This window comes from Pleurodeles waltl, chromosome 6 (assembly GCF_031143425.1).
Source record: "Pleurodeles waltl isolate 20211129_DDA chromosome 6, aPleWal1.hap1.20221129, whole genome shotgun sequence".
In the NCBI taxonomy this organism is placed as follows: domain Eukaryota; kingdom Metazoa; phylum Chordata; class Amphibia; order Caudata; family Salamandridae; genus Pleurodeles; species Pleurodeles waltl.
The window spans coordinates 817,296,202-817,313,997 of record NC_090445.1 but is presented as its reverse complement, the minus strand read 5'-3'; the positions used below and the strand labels follow the sequence as shown (position 1 = coordinate 817,313,997).

At 45.3% G+C, this 17,796-nt stretch overlaps 1 protein-coding gene across 1 annotated transcript in view; it reads left to right on the top strand.

The window, feature by feature from the left end:
* The window catches only part of CFAP58 (cilia and flagella associated protein 58), a 371,939-nt gene extending 354,659 nt beyond the window's left edge, over nt 1–17,280 (top strand). Inside the window, exons 17-18 of the mRNA XM_069239433.1 lie at nt 2,564–2,697; nt 16,746–17,280. Coding sequence (XP_069095534.1) covers nt 2,564–2,697; nt 16,746–16,866 — 255 coding nt within the window. The 3' untranslated portion in view covers nt 16,867–17,280. The remainder of the gene's footprint in view (nt 1–2,563; nt 2,698–16,745) is intronic.
* Nucleotides 17,281–17,796: the final 516 nt, after the last annotated feature.

Genomic DNA, 17,796 nt, shown 5'->3' with positions numbered 1-17,796 from the left:
TGGCCTGAGCAGAGTCCTCGGGCAGGGAGAGGATCAGTTGGGTGTTGTCGGCGTAGGAAACTACGTTTAGTCCGTGTTGTTTGGTGGACATGGCAAGCGGGGCCATGTAGATGTTGAAAACTGTCGGGCTGAGTGAAGATCCTTCGGGCACTCCGCAGCATGTGTCTTTGGGTTTTGACATGAACGGCGGTAGTCTGACACTCTGTGTTTTTCCGGTGAGGAAGGAACCGATCCAATCCAGAGCTTTATCTTGGATGCCGGCTTTGTGCAGTCTGTCACAGAGGGTGGAGTGGGAGACAGTGTCAAATGCAGCAGAGAGGTCGAGGAGGATGAATGCAGCCATGCCTCAGCAGTCCAGTATGATGCATTTGACGTCAGTGGATGCTAAGAGTGCAGTTTCAGTGCAGTGGTTGCTTCTGAATTCTGATTGGGATGGGTCTAGGATACAGTGTTTCTCAAGTTAGTTAAGGCATGAGCCTGAATGTCGGCTAAAAATACAATTTGCTCATTTAAGGTAGCAGCACGTTTCTGAAGACACAAGGCGGTATCATTTTCTTCCAGTTGTGAGTATGAAATTCCATGACCAAGTCTGTTTAGAGCCCAAATTATTTCAACATTGCCTGGCAGCGTTTTCACAGCATATGGGAGCAACAATTGCGTGGGTGTTTCCGCTGTCCATTTGTGACGGTATGTATATTGTCCTGACTGAATGATTGCATAAGTAAGGGGACCCTTTGGGACGGCTTTGTGTTTTATGGATCTCCAGTCAGAAGTCCTAATAGAAACTGTTTGAGGTTATCAGGCACTATAAATGAATCTTTATCAACATGTGATGGATGATATGGGCACTGTGTTGATGTCAAGTTTGTTTTAATCATTGTTCTTGTGTGCGATGATGTTTAATCAGTTATCTTGTTCATGTCTATTGCCTTAACCTTTAAAACTGATAATTCTCTTTTCAAACTCTGGTTTTCTTTTACAACATCCTGTAGCATGACACTATCAGGTTGAGCCAATAATTTTCCTTCACTGTCTCTGAATATGTGGAGGCTGTCACTGAACTCGGAGTCCACTTTTCTTTCAATATGCTTCTTGGTTGATTTGTCTATTACCTGAATCCTCGGTGTATCATGAGGGTGTCAAGCCTTTCATTGAGAGTCGTCACACGTATTAGCTCTTTGTTAGGAATAATCACAGTTCCACTGTATTAAAATAGTTCATCATATTCTTTATTGCTCATATTGTTTTTAGTGATCATCGGTCTGAATGCTAGATGCTTGATCTACCTCCCTTGCTTTAACCCTTATATAGTTCCTATAACAAGATACCTGACAATGGGCTTCTGCAGCCACTATGTTCCTGCTACAAACTACTAAGCTCTTTGAATCACAATTGATGGTTGCACACTCTTTTGTCAACTCTAAGCTCTATGGCCTTGATTATTTTCTCACTCGTTAATGTTCCCTCGTAGCATTTTACCTTTCCACAAAATATACATTCTTCAGCACACACAATTGACTTTAATGATGTTCTTCTGTTTAAGTGTTTACTTGTGCACTCACTCATTTTAGCATCATCACTGACACTTGCTTCTGCTTTTGCTTAATAATCTGTAAATCTCTCTTCAGAGTAAACAGGGTCCTGCACTTCCTGTGGTAAAATACTTGGCGAACTGTGTTGCTTTCCACATTTCTCGAATGTCTAACAGTGAAATGTGATTCCTTACTTGAGCTACCTGTAACAAGGTTTTCCTTGATGAGCAGTCCTGCAGGCTTATCAGCATAACTCCGTGTTGGACTTTTGACCATAAATGAATTATACACTGGGGATCAGAAAGACAGGATGTGCTTGTTTCTTTCTTCTTCATGATGCTACACGGTCATTCACCACCAGCTCTGGAGAAATAAATTAATTAAAAAATGTATACATTTTATCTGGTGTACATAATATAATCATAAGTACTATTATAATTATCAATTTATATGATACATTAACGGTAATTGTAATTTTTAATAATAAAATTCACTATAAAAATAATTATGAACATTTTCCATTTACATCAAGGGATCTTGGGAGTTGAGTGGTAACTTACAAAAGGCAAAGTGTTATGACTTGCTATCACATATTTTCCATTACTAGGCATCCATACCTTGCCAATAAATTATATTAGAACCCATCCCCCCATTTGGTACCAATAACATGGTTGGCTCCAGGCCTATGTGATTCAGGATCCTCCGGCCAAAGTATTGTGCCTAGTAATAGACTTTTCATTACAAAGGAAACAAATAAGGACCATGCAGGACCTGGAATATAGCTGTCCATGATGTGATGGAGTATAATGGGTACCAGAGCAAAGGATAAGGTGAGGGTAGCCTTTCAAAACACATTTCTCACATGCATACACTCTACAGCTGACCACTGGGGTTAACGCCTCTTAAAAGTCCCATAGTTTGTTATATCTTATACCATGAAATGTGAAAGATTGTACATGTCAATAATGTGAACAATTATCATGTTTGAATGAAGCTGTCCAATTTAACAATTATACATTTTTCTTTGTTAGGCCTTGTCTTCAGAACTCAATATGTACGAATCTCAAAATCAAGAATATAAGTATGAAATTGAAAGACTTGCCAATGAGCTGCTGAACGTCAAGAAGAAATACCTCACACAGAAACGCAAGGAGCAAGAGTCTAAGTATGAAATATGTTTGCGGAAAAACAACAAAATGTTGCTATTGTTTTTTTGGGGGGGCATTATTCTCCGAAATCTGAACCAAAACAGAGAAGGGACGAATGGACTTATACAGAATGAAGAAATCCACTTTGGTCTCTTGCAGATCAGTGTTTTCATAAGTGCATTGCACTTTTCAGTAACTTGTCTACTTTTGCCTATTAACCATTTATAAATGTAAAATTACTCAAAAATGTAGACTTACATGTCTCCATCCCTGAAACAGAGGGTGAAGCGAAATTGAAGGTTACTACTGCCAAAAAGAAGGAGCAGTAAGTTCAGACCACACACGGCCACTCACTGATCACGGAACACCCTCCTATAAAAATAATGAAAACAGGTACTTACAATAGAATCCCATGGGTAATGTTAAATTAAATAAAAATACATATATTTAAAATATATATTTATTGTGTTAAGAAACATGAAGGGTACACAGTACAGTAGGTAATACCTGTTGCAGTCAACGTATGCATACATTTTGGATTAGGTTTACAATCTCGATATTGTTTATTGTTAGGGGAATATACATAACCCATCTATGGTACATAGGCCATGTATTCCCAGCATTATGATATTTGCAACAATACTATATATATATATATATATATATATATATATATATATACATATATATATATATATATATATATATATATATATATATTACCCTTGCAAACAAATTAAATTAAAATATTTAACATAGTCATATATATAAATAGGTTTAAATTTTAATTACAAAAAATGAAATAAACTTTTTTATTTTTTAGCATATTGGAATATTTGTTTTTAATTTGAAAATTAATGTAACAATATTATTAAAATATAATTAAATTGCTTTCATTTAATTCTATGCATCCATTTTGATAATTAATATTTATTAACTATTATTCAATTATTACGTATGTTTACATATATATTATTAAATATACACTATTAAATTATTAAATTATTAATTTGTTTTGTTTATAAATCTTAAAAACAATTTTGGTTAATATATTTATACTAATTAAATATGTACATCACGATTAAGCTAATTGTGCTGTGCCAATTGTTTCATTTTGATCTACATTTAAAATCAATATATACAATTAGTTTACATTAATATTTCATATAAAAATACTTTTACTAATTGTTTTCAAGTTTAATAAACCGTTTATATTTTCTCTATACTGTACAATACGGACATCATCCTGGTGGTAGCGATCTCCGTATCGTAAAGTATAGGGAAAATAAAAAATGTTTATAAAACTTGAAAATAATAGAAAAACTACCTTAGGTAAAAATTTTATGTTAATGGTCTTTTACATTTCTTTTAAAAGTAAAAAAAAGTACTACACTAATACCCTTACTTAAATTTAAAATGTAATTATTTTGAATAAAATTAGCTACATGCTTTTCTTTCAGTATATTTATTGATTTTAATAAAATGAAACATGAAATCACTTCAACAAGCAGTCCATGATCTAAACCGGGCCTAGGAGCAAACACAGTGGAGTTACACAAGTGAAACTTTGACACACAGCTAAATCGGCAATAATATATAAATCAATAGCACATAACTCATTTTGGTGACCCATGGTGGGTGAAGAAGAGACTCTGGCTCGCTCCTCCACCAGGCCACCATGAGTCATTCAGACATGCAGAAATTAGGGTACCCCACACCATATGAGCATCCCCCTTGATAGGATCAGCCTGCAAGCACGCAGGAGGGCCACAGCCCCGATTGTATCACTCATCCAGACCAGGGTTACAGCGTGATAAGATATCCCCAAGTGGCACAAAGGTCCTCCTTTTCCTCTCCCTGGCCCAACCCCAGGCTCACCTCCCCAGCCATAACAGCCCCGTACCCCAGGGGACAAGCATTAAGAGGTGTCAGACAGGGTGGCTGCAAATGATCCCTCGCTTCAAGGCTCCCAAGGTAGATGTCTCAGATCATTCCCGCAGTCCCGTCACCGCCCATCTCCGGGCCTCTGCAAGGACCTTCACCTCAGCCCGCTCCCACTTCGGTAACGTGCAGCGCCAACATAGCACTTCTGAGGCTGTCTGTTTTTTTCAGAACATTGCAATCTGCGCCTTGAACAACACAAACACCAGATCTATAAATCTATGCAGGTATTTTTCTCCCTTAGCTTGCAGGCGAATACCCAGTAAGCAGGATTCCGGCATAGCCAAGACCACCCCGTTGACCAGTGCGGATGTGGCCTACACCACCTCCTTCCAGGTCCACTCAGTCACTGAGCATTCCAACACCACGTGGAAGAAGCCGGCATCGGTGATCTACACCTAGGACACGCCAATGAGACAGTGGGGTACATATGCTTTATGCGTGCACCACCGTATGATGTGCACTTGGTGCAGGATATTTAACGGCATAAAGCAAAAGTGTGGGTTGCATGACACCCTTTTAACCTGTTGCAAGGCATGACCATTGTTTATCTGTGAGGGGCGTCTGCATGTCTAGTGCCCAGCAATTGTGCACCCTAGTGTCCGTCCTGCAATGATGATTCAGTAATACAGTGAAGAGGGCCGAAATGAGTCTGCGTGCACCCCTGTGGGATAAAGCTGTGTGCAGTGGTTCTGCCATAGGTGGTTCAGTGCAGCCCGCAGTGCATGATGATTGCCAGATACACTGCATTGTATGTCAGGAAATATCCCACCATTGTGGCATGAGTGTCCCTGAGTTCCCGAACAGACAAGAATGTTTCCTCCCCGGACAGGTCCACCATGCATTATACTCCATTGTCCCACTAGCTCTGTATCTTATTGTGCCGGTGAAGTCCCTGAAGTGCTGCTGTGTGCCAGAGGGGGAGCAGTGGTGAGTACGGGGGTCGAGCTGCATACTACAGGTGTATTTCTGCCAACAGTGATGTGCGTTTTTTAACTCATGTGTCATGTGGGGGAGATGCAACCCAGGGGAGAATAACCAGGTGTATGTATGTGACTGTCTAGGGTATGCTGGATCTCCGCCCGCTCAGAGCAGAGGGCCATCCTCAGCCATTGCACTAACCACTGGAAATTAGCTGCAGCATGGTAAAGTTCACAAATAGGGCCCCAAGTCCATCTTCATGCAGTGGTCGGCAGAGCTTGACGAGCACTTCCCGGTATCTGCCCGCACCCCAAATCAGTTCTACTAATGTCCTATTTAGGTCTGCATAGAAGTGTGTGGGAATCACAATGGGCAGAGCTGCAAAGAAGTACAGCACTTGTGGAAGTATGAGCATCTTAGAAATCGTGACCTGGGCCACGGGTGAGAGTGGTAGTGGTACCCAAATCGGTAGGGAGTCCAAGATCAGCGTTCAGCACCCTTCCCATGTTCCCCTCAATGAGATCGCCATCAGAATGGAAAATCTGTATGCCCAAGTACCTGAATGTGTCAAATTGCCACGTGAGTCGAGAAGGGGGCAGTCTCCCCCGTTCCACTTCGGGATCGGGTGAAGGGAGAACAGTCAGGACTTGGACCAGTTCAGTTAAAGGCCTGATACTGCCCCAAATGTATCCAATAAAATCATTACGCCCAGGAGTGAGGCTCAGATGTCTCACAAGCAAACAAGGTAATCGTTGACATATAAGGAGACCATGTGTTGGGTGACTAGAGTCTCAATTCCTCACTGGTGGGCCTTCAGTTGCAGTATACAGGCCAATGGCTCAATGGTCAGGGCAAAGAACTAGGATTTGCAAAGGGCAACCCTGTCGGGTGGCTCGCTGGGTATCAAAGCTCTGAGAGATCAGCTGCCCCGTCTTAACTTGCGCCACCGGCTGCCAATATAAGGGGTGAAACCATCAAAGATACACTGAGCCAAAGTGCATCTGCTTTTAAGGTCTCAAATAATAACTCCCATCCCAGGATATCAAAGGCCTACTCACTGTCGAGCGAGACACTGGTGCCCGTTGGGGTGTCCTTCATCAACCTGAGGAGTCGATGAATGTTGAGGATGGTGTTGCAACTGGGAATTAACCCATTCTGATCTAGGTGTACAATAGTGCTAACCATAGGTATCAACCTATTTGCCAGGACCGTCCCCAGAATTTTGTAGTCTAGTTCCAGTAGAAATAGCGGGAGATAATACCGAACATCCAATGGCTCCCAACCTTGTTTGGGAAGCACCATTATCAAGACCTCACAGAGCAAATTCGGAAGTTGGATCCTCTCCCACACCTCATTATGCGTCTCTAGCAACCTGGGAGAGAGCAAGGCATTTAAAGCAACATAGTATTCTATGAGGAATCCATCATTGCTCAGGGCCTTATTACAGGCTATCAGCGTTATAGCCAAGCGGATCTCCTTGACTTAGAGAAGAGCATCAAGCTCTGCTTGCCGGAGCAGATCCAGTCAAGGGAAAGGGAGCCCCCACAGAAAACCATGTAGTCTCTCTGCGGAAGGCACCCCCCCCAATAATACAGGGCCCGATGGTAAGCTACAAAGGTGTAGTTGATGCCCGCTTGTGTATTAATGACATGTCCCCATCCAGCCTCAGCGCTCCAATTGGTTAATGTGTCCGGTCCCCATAGATTAGCCACCCCAGCAAGTGGCTTGCTCTATCCCCTTCGATATGATGTAATCTAGCTTTCCCAAATGCGTGTCAAGGCCCCAATGTTCTCTCCTCAGCAGTCTTAGCTGATGCACCCCTGCGGTCTATAACAGCAGCTCAGTCTCCAGCTGTCTCTGCTCCCTTTCCCGCATTATAAGCTTCCACCATAGAGTCTACCGGACCCTCCAGTGCTTTGCCCTCTGTGGCAATGCACTGTCCTCTCATAACTACCTTGTGCGTCTCCCATTCTGCAGGTTGGAGGGTGGTAGAGCCTGTGTTTGTGACAAAGTGTTGAACAATGTGCTTCGACAGTACATCACAAAAGGGAACGACTTTGATCACCTCTGTTTGGAGCTTCTACATGAGAATATAGGTGCGGGTCTTCCCCACCACAATGTCAGCAGCAGGGGTGGCTTTAGCGCTGGTGGTGCCCTGTGCAACAGTCTTTTTTTGTGCCCCCACCTCATGACCACCTCCTCAGATTCACTCTCTACCACCTGGCAAATGAGCCCCTTATCTCTCCAAAGCCCCCCTTTCACGTACATTCATTTGTTTTAAAGGGCTTGTAAAAGCTAGCTTCACTAAACCACCCAGCTATCCATATAAAATATAGCTTTGTTCTTAGCAGCAGGTATATTAACCCTATATGCTACTTTATGGTGAGTCAAAGCTGCCACTAGACAAAACACCCATCCCTCTCCCTAGTAGGAACATTAATCACAAGAGATATCTTGACATTTTAATTGTTACCTGAAGGCTGGACGCACAAGAAACTTTTCAGCAGTTGCTTTTAAATCACAAGTTTTGTAAGTCATTGCTAAACACAGTGCCCCCCCCTGGGGTCAGTGCCCCCAATCCGGGTCAGCACCTGGTCTGGCCGCACCGCTTGCACCACCCTAAAGCTGGCCCTGGTCAGCAGCAACGGGCAGTGATGGGAGTACTCTACCTGAAGGATCAAGGGGCCAAGTGCTGTCCCTTAGACGAAAAGGTTTATTCTGGTACAAAGGCAGTGGACTGGCGAGTGAAAAGAGAACTTCCTGTCCTCTGGATATTGGAGGTGCTATATATCGTGCAACCCGCCACTAGTCAAGCAGCCCTGGAAATGTTGGGTTGTTTTGTGAAACCCAGCTTCTGGCATTGATAGGGAAGATCTATCCCTGTCAATCTCCAGAATGCAATGGAAATCCCGGCCCCGAATGGTAGGGACTTGACGGTCACTGAGAATAGCCGGAATGAGGCAGACCAGGAACACAGGGTGGCTGGCATTCGGAGCATAGATAACCAACAGTGCAAGGGGCATGGCAGGTAAGGGATATTCTTCTACCACATATCTTTCCTCTGGATCTTCCCTGTGGGCGGCTGTCACAAATGAGACCACCGAGCTATCCACTATCCAAAGCAGTACTCTCTTCACATTTGCCAATGTCATTGGCCATAGATCTGACCTCTCCATTTTGCTCGGAGCTTGTGTAACTCCCCTGATGTTATGTGTGTCGCCTATAGGAATGCTATGTGGTTGTGGCACCTCTTTAGATAAGAGTGAATTCAGTTTCTCCTGGTGGGGGGACCATGCCTCGCACTTTCCAGGTCAGTAGGTTATTTTGCACTGTCTGCGTTCATGGAGGTGAAATGGTTGGTTGTGTAGCTAGCGGGCTCAGGTTACCCCTGGCCCGGTGTGTGCCCCCCCACCTTCTGAGGTGTGGACGCGTGAGGTGCTGCCAGTGGTGACTTGACTAGTGCAGAGGTGTATCTCCAGCAATGTACAACATTTACAAATCCCCTTCCTATCACACCCACTCTGTCTGAGCACCACCTTTTGCTCAGCCATCAAAAAACAACAGTTATACTGTAAATATACATGAGATAACTGTGTAAATCAAGTCCAGTACAGTGAACTGGGGTGCCTGGTAATTAATGTTCTGTGGCATCCGGCCTCGTCATAATGCACTTGGGGAGCACCCTCCAACTGACCCCCCGATGCAGCCCATCTCCCAGTCCGCACGGCCTAGTAACCTAGGCACGGGGCTTACCAACCATGCAAGCCAGAGTTCCCTACAGCAGGTTATCTGCCAAACATTGCGTCAGCTTTGGCCGATTGCAGCCCCCATCAGGAATGTCCACACTGTCATTAGTGTCTGATCCAGTAATGAAGGCACAGTCAGTCTGCAGAACCACAAAGGGGTTATGGCTCTGCTGCAACACTTCGTCCACTACTTGTGCTCATACTCTGGTTGCCTCATCGGTAATCGAGCGATGTCTTGTCCTTCTGGAGCAATGGCTGTGTGATTTCGGAATCGACCAGTCCGCAGAGTGCTGGGCCGCCATCTACAATGTTGCCTGGACTTGGCGTGCAGCCATGTCCAAGCGTCCTCAGGAGTCAAGAAGAAGTGGGTCTCCTCCCCCTTGATGACCTTGAGTTTTGCATGGAAGATGGGTGCATATTTTAGTCCAAGACTGCAGCTGCTGTTTTACTGATGCATAGGAGCTGCAGCGCTGCTGCACTTTTGCATTAAAAACTTATTAGGCAGTGATGCTAGCACCTACAAATTGCCAGGTGCCCATTGTACTGAAAATCTGGAGGATCAAATCACTGTTTATGAAGTTCAGGAGGTGTGTTATCACCGGGCGCAGTAGGGGCCCGACAGGTGGGGTGGCTCTAAGGAAAGTGTGCACACTCAATCGAGAAATATTTTGGTACCTTGCCGGATAATACCGTGGACACCAGCCATTGCTCAAAGAAAAGTTCCACTCTGTGGCCTGCAAGCACTCCGGGAAGCCCAGGAAGTGTACATTGTTCTAACTTGAACACTCCTCTGCATCTTCCGACTTTAATTCCACGGTGTTGCTGTACGCCTCCATTCCTTGTATCTGCGATTGTAAGTCCTGCACCATGGGCACAGCCAGATTAATGCTGACTCTGTGTCATCCTCCCTTTCTGCCAGTTTCCGGTGGTCCACTCAGAGTTGCCCAACATCCATGGAGACCTTGTAAATCTTGGATTCCAAAGTATACTTAGGGGGTTATTCTAACTTTGGAGGAGTGTTAATCCGTCCCAAAAGTGACGGTAAAGTGACGGATATACCACCAGCCGTATTACGAGTTCCATAGGATATAATGGACTCGTAATACGGCTTGTGGTAAATCCGTCACTTTTCCGTCACTTTTGGGACGGATTAACACCTCCTCCAAAGTTAGAATAACCCCCTTAGTGTCCAGGATGACATGTAGTATCTTTTCGAATCGGCCCGAATGTTTGTCCTGGATGACCTCTAGATTGCACAGAGCATCATCCCCTCCCATATTCCCATCGTCTCTGGCCATAGGGTCATCATCAGGTAGGGAAGAGGCCTTGGGCTGTTCAGGCTTCACCATCACCTCAATCAGGGACAGAGGGCACTCATGCAAGGTACATCGCAGTTAGCTGGGGACCCCTTAGTCTCTGATGGCACTCCAATGTTAGGGCACGACTCAGCCAAGCAACAGGCTGTCACTCTGCCAATAATGTATCTAATTGCAGTCTGAGCAACCGATACGGAGACTTCCAAGCCCACGACTCCATGCAGCACCACAGGGCCAAGGAACTACCCCAGGAACATCCCACAGGCATCCATCCCTAGTTGAGATCATCCGGGCATCAGGTGTCGCTCCCCATTCACATTCAGGGTCCCACAGGAAAGGAGGTGTTGCAACAGACCCCTGGATGCCACCATACCTTACACGTGTCCAGATATGAGTGCAGCTCCAAAGGGGGCCTCCACAGTCCTAGCCAGCAGCACTCCCTGTAGGAGGCTGGCCTGGTTTGTAGTGGGTACCAAGGGGTACTTACACTCTGCACCAGGTCCAGTTATCCCTTATTAGTGTAGAAGAGGTGTTTCTAGCAGCTTAGGCTGATAGAAGGTAGCTATAGCTGAGCAGCTTAGGCTGAACTAGGAGACATGCAAAGCTCCTACTATACCACTGGTGTCATATGCACAATATCATAAGACAACACAATACACAGATATACTAAAAATGAAGGTACTTTATTTTTATGACAATATGCCAAAAGTATCTCAGTGAGTACCCTCAGTATGAGGATAGCAAATATGCACAAGATATATGTACACAATACCAAAAATATGCAGTAATAGCAAAAGGAAGTAATGCAAGCAATGTATAGTCACAATAGATTGCAATAGGAGCACATAGGTACAGGGGAAACACAAACCATATACTCCAAAAGTGGAATGCGAATAACGTATGGACCCCAAACCTATGTGAGCTTGTAGAGGGTCGCTGGGACTGTAAGAAAACAGTGAGGGTTAGAAAAATAGCCCACCCCAAGACCCTGAAAAGTAGGTGTAAAGTGCACCTACATTCCCCAGAGAGCACAGAAGTCGTGATATGGGAATTCTGCAAGAAAGAACAACACCAGCAATGCAACCAAAGTGGATTTCCAGACGAGAGTACCTGTGGAACAAGGGGACCAAGTCCAAGAGTCGCGACAAAGTCGAGATTGGGCAGATGCCCAGGAAATGCCAGCTGAGGGTGCAAGGAAGCTGCCACCGGATGGTAGAAGCTGTGGATTCTGCAAGAACGAAGAGGACTAGGAACTTCCCCTTTGGAGGATGGATGTCCCACATCGTGAAGAAGTTTGCAGAGGTGTTCCCACGCAGAAAGACCGCAAACAAGCCTTGTAAGCTGCAAGGGTCGCGGTTAGGGTTTTTGGATGCTGCTGTGGCCCAGGAGGGACCAGGATGTCGCCAATTGCGTGAGGAGACAGAGGGGGCGCCCAGCAAGATAGGGAGTCCTCACAGAAGCAGGCAGCACCCGCAGAAGTGCCGGAACAGGCACTACGAAGAGGAGTGAACTGGAGCTCACCCGAAGTCACAAAAGAAGATCCCACGACGCTGGAGGACAACTCAGGAGGTTGTGCACTGCAGGTTAGAGTGTCGGGGACCCAGACTTGACTGTGCACAAAGGAAATCCTGGAAGAGTGCACAGGAACCGGAGCAGCTGCAAATCACGCGGTACCCAGCAATGCAGTCTAGCGTGGGGAGGCAAGGACTTACCTCCACCAAACTTGGACTGAAGAGTCACTGGACTGTGGGAGCCACTTGGACAGAGTTGCTGAGTTCCAGGGACCACGCTCGTCGTGCTGAGAGGGGACCCAGAGGACCGGTGATGCAGTGTTTTGTTGCCTGCGGTTGCAGGGGGAAGATTCCGTCGACCCACAGGACATTTCTTCAGAGCTTCTAGTGCAGAGAGGAGGCAGACTACCCCCACAGCATGCACCACCAGGAAAACTGTCGAGAAGGCGGCAGGATCAGCGATACAAGGTTGCAGTAGCCGTCTTTGCTACTTTGTTGCAGTTTTGCATGCGTCCTGAGCAGTCAGCGGTCGATTCCTTGGCAGAAGGTGAAGAGAGAGATGCAGAGGAACTCTGATGAGCTCTTGCATTCGTTATCTAAAGAATTCCCCAAAGCAGAGACCCTAAATAGCCATAAAAGGATGTTTGGCTACCTAGGAAGGAGGATAGGCTAGCAACACAGGTAAGAGCCTATCGGAAGGAGTCTCTGACGTCACCTGCTGGCACTGGCCACTCAAAGCAGTCCAGTGTGCCAGCAGCACCTCTGTTTCCAAGATGGCAGAGGTCTGGAGCACACTGGAGGAGCTCTGGGCACCTCCCCTGGGAGGTGCAGGTCAGGGGAGTGGTCACTCCCATTTCCTTTGTCCAGTTTTGCGCCAGAGCAGGGCTTGGGGATCCCTTAACCGGTGTAGACTGGCTTATGCAGAGATGGGCACCATCTGTGCCCATCAAAGCATTTCCAGAGGTTGGGGGAGGCTACTCCTCCCCAGCCCTGACCCCTTTTTCCAAAGGGAGAGGGTGTAACACCCTCTCTCTGAGGAAGTCCTTTGTTCTGCCTTCCTGGGCCAAGCCTGGCTGGACCCCAGGAGGGCAGAAACCTGTCTGAGGGTTGGCAACAGCAGCAGCTGCAGTGAAACCCCGGGAAAGGTAGTTTGGCAGTACCCGGGTCTGTGCTAGAGACTCGGGGGATCATGGAATTGTCTCCCCAAAGCCAGAATGGCATTGGGGTGACAATTCCATGATCTTAGACATGTTACATGGCCATGTTCGGAGTTACCATTGTGACGCTGTACATAGGTAGTGACCTATGTGCAGTGCACACGTGTAATGGTGTCCCCGCACTCACAAAGTCCGGGGAATTTGCCCTGAACAATATGGGGGCACCTTGGCTAGTGCCAGGGTGCCCACACACTAAGTAACTTAGCACCCAACCTTTACCAGGTAAAGGTTAGACATATAGGTGACTTATAAGTTACTTAAGTGCAGTGGTAAATGGCTGTGAAATAACGTGGACGTTATTTCACTCAGGCTGCAGTGGCAGGCCTGTGTAAGAATTGTCAGAGCTCCCTATGGGTGGCAAAAGAAATGCTGCAGCCCATAGGGATCTCCTGGAACCCCAATACCCTGGGTACCTCAGTACCATATACTAGGGAATTATAAGGGTGTTCCAGTATGCCAATGTGAATTGGTGAAATTGGTCACTAGCCTGTTAGTGACAATTTGGAAAGCAAAGAGAGAGCATAACCACTGAGGTTCTGGTTAGCAGAGCCTCAGTGAGACAGTTAGTCATCACACAGGGAACACATACAGGGCACACTTATGAGCACTGGGGCCTTGGCTGGCAGGGTCCCAGTGACAAATACAACTAAAACAACATATATACAGTGAAATATGGGGGTAACATGCCAGGCAAGATGGTACTTTCCTACACTCCCTCACCATCTTGCCCAGGGCAGTTACTGCCCACTTTTCATGGGGCTACAAGGGGGTATGGCGAAGTTCCCTGTACCTCTTAGTCTGGACCATTCAGGTCCTGTGCACCCTTCTCCTGCTCACGGGCTGCTCTGTGCAGGCTGCACTCCGCCTGGGCTCAGGTGCGTCTCTTGCTTGGGTCATAGTCATTCCAGGACGATGTTGGCCATTACCTGTTGCTGCAGGCTGCAGGCGTCAGAGACCCACTTGAGGAGCCCAGCTACAGTTTTCAGGGCTGGTCACCCTAGCATCTGTTCCAGTGCGGGGGGCTCCAGATGTTCAGGGGAACACCTCCATCCCCACATACAATGTCCACATGAGCTTCAATCAGTGCCGGCCTGCCTGGCCGCAAATTGTCTCTGCTGGCCTCTGGTGCAGACTTTGAGGCTGGTCGCTCTAACCACCAGTGTCTGCTCAAGTAGGGGGGGGGGACTCCAGACATTCAGTGGAGGGGATCCCAACCTCAGCATATGCCACCCACGCAGGCCTAAGTCTTCGCCGCCTTACTGTGCTGCAACGTGTTGCCACAGGTGCCAAGGTCCCACTCAGGGAGCCCAGAATCAGTCTTTGGGGCTGATCGCCCCCACCCCAATGTCCTCACAAGCAGGAGGATGCCAGTCTTCTGGGGGGCACCTCTGCCTTCTCACATTCCGCAAAGGGCCCACCTGAGAGCAGTTCCCATCTAAAATAAAGAAAAATATATATTTACTTATGTAGTAGTAATTATAAAAGTGATTTATCAAATTATTTTTGAAATATTAAAGTATATTTTAAATAAAAAAAGATCATTAAAATAACTTAAAGATGTTTTATTTTTCGATATTTTAGAGTGTTACATTAGATTTATTTATATTGTTAACTGTTTTCATTAATTTGTTATTTCCTGTGGGATTTTATTTTAAGTTCCCACTTCCATTATTTTCTATGTCAGGGTGTTGCAATACCCATGGATGAACATGTGTGGTGCTGCACTTTCTTCAGATCTGAGCTGGAGTACATTTACTGCTGTTTGGTTCTTTTTTTTGGTTGCAGTAACTTTAGAAGGGTAGGTTGTGAATAGGAATGGGCTTACTCTTTTTTTTTGGGTGGGTGCACATCCCTTCCTAACCCCCTCCATACTCATCTTTCAACCATTCCCCTTTAGTTGTGTTTCCTGATTTCCACCCACTTCTCTCTGTCCCTCCCACAAATAGCACTAAGACGTAGACTTGCATGTGCTGAGACTCCACAGTCGGGTCTCAGATCTCCACAAAGAAAATTATAGGAGAGGCCAGGGTCAAATTGGGAAGGCCATTGGTGGATGGGACGGTGCCTCAGGGACACCTGTTAGCCGGTTTTTCAGGAACTGTGTAATCTGACCGACAGAATCTTACTGTCTTCCCTAGTCCCCTGTAATGTGGTGTCAGTTTTACCATGCAGTAAGGCCCCTTGCCTCCTGTGACAGGCACATCCCAGAAGCAGTGTGTTTCCCTAATGCCTGTCCCGCTGGGCCATCACGTTCTTGCCCATTCTTACCTAAGCCCTCCTGCAGCAGCTGCTGTCTTCTTTTTTTGACCCTTCTCCCCTGAGAGGAGGAGGGGTGTTTGTTTTCATAGGCCTCGCTGTGAGGCCACCTTACCTGGAAGAGAATAAAACCTGAGATGAAGCATTACGCTCAGGGCTGCCGACTTTAGAGCTGGGGAACCAGGTACGAGTCTTGGCGTCCTGTCAACAGTCTGTGACGCTGGGCATATCACTTATATCACTTAATATCCTTGACCTAAATAAAAATGGATTTGGTATTGTGTAATGTAACTGGTGGTCATGTAAATTGCTCTAGTGGCTTTGAGCTGAGTTCACACTGAATAGAAAGCTACAAAAAACATAACAAAAAGTAGCTAGCCAGATTATACAAAGGCTGAGATAATAAAAGAAGAGGTCTCAATATAAATACGTCCCTATTCTTCTAACATGGCTTTTCTCCCCCCCTTCCCCCCCCCCACACACACACCCCTCCAAAATGCAGTGTTTCTAGTTTTACTGGCTCTATACACCTTAAAATATTTAATGTACCTGACATTTCTGGAAACAGTCAGTCCAATGAGGCTAACCAAATGGTGATCCATGAAATGGATGGTCCGGGAATGGCGGCCACCTTTTTTGGGAGTGCCATGGCCTAATTGTGATCCCAGTCCAACACTGGGAGAGGCTGTGGCAGATCCTCCCCAGGTCTGTTTCTGAGTAGCATTTTGTATTAGTTAGTAGTACTATTGTACTGACTATTAAATGTGCTACAAAATGCAGTTTGTGAATAGGCCCCAATAGTTCTTAGATTCTCTAGGGTTCCCTAATTGTGAATCTGAGATAAAAAACCTTATGAGGTCCAGTGTTATTCTGTGATGAGTCTGACAATCCTCTAAAATTTCGGTTGCACATTTGAGGACATTTCAGGAATTTGCTCTACAGTATTTTTTTAAATGGCTATTTTGTAACACACTTCCACAACACAAAAGCCATGAAGTGTTTCCGAATTTCACATTTAAGTCATTTAAAGATGTGTCAACTTAGTATTTTTACCTTTTAACTTCCATGTAAAACACGTAAATAGCGCAAGACATGCTTTGTTTATAAATCAAATGTACACATGCTAAATGACAGTAACAAAAATCTTTTATTCGCAGGGAAAAGGAACGGGCCTTGCAGGACACGGGATCGTCTTGCATTCAGCCCCAGAACATAGATGCACCGCGCTTCACCGGAGGAGGCTTCACTCTAAAGCACCCGCCAAAAATAATGGCTTAAACGTCCTTGGAGTTGCTCTGCACTTTCTGCATATCCTTCTCTCTGTCCTCCCATTCTTACTCTGATCTAAATTCTGTCTCGGGTGTTTTCAAGAAAGCCACTTTAAAAAGGACCTGTACGTATTAAGGCGTTTACAATTGCTGCTTTATCCTCCTCTAATGAAACATGTTAAAGCATTCCCAGTTCACTCAGTGCTTGCAGTTCATACATTAAAGGAGCATTTTCACGCTTCATTCAGTACCCCCTTGTGTAGTTTTCAAAGTCATAGTGTTACCGCTCTTGTAGACTCACCTTAGGGCCTTCCTCATACAATTCAAAAGACTGCTGATTTAAAGTGCTCGTCATTAATTGAAATCGAGACAGAAACAGTTGAAGTTTTTACATATTTTCTTCAAAAATAAAAAATAAATCATATTGCGTGCTATTATCGTTCTTATTGTAGATTTTTTTAGCTAACCAGCATTTAGTTATGATGTAATATTTATTATACGAGTACGCCTACCTAGGACACTACAAATAGTATTATCGAATAACGGGGCATTTGATGAGTATTTTTGACAGACTTCCAGCTGAAATTTAGACAGTCGACCGTCAGCTTCTCTTAGTGACTGTGGGAAATGGTGCCTTGAAAAGATCTGACCGTTCAACAAGGATCGGGGGCGAGCATGAACGTCTAAACGATGTAAAGATAATGAGACCGTGGAGAGGGCCTTTCGTTGGGTTAATCTATTGTCTTTTTAAAAGCGATAACATTGGCTAAATGTATCGAAAACTTATTTCCCAACTGGAGGTTGAAATCTTTCCACAAAGCTGTGACTAATGTACTGAGTTGGTTGGCATTATGAACATCTTCCTCGAAGAGGGTGGTTTTCCTGAGGGTAGGCCATCATGTTCGATTTTATTGTTTGCCAGGTGGAGGTTTTCTCACCG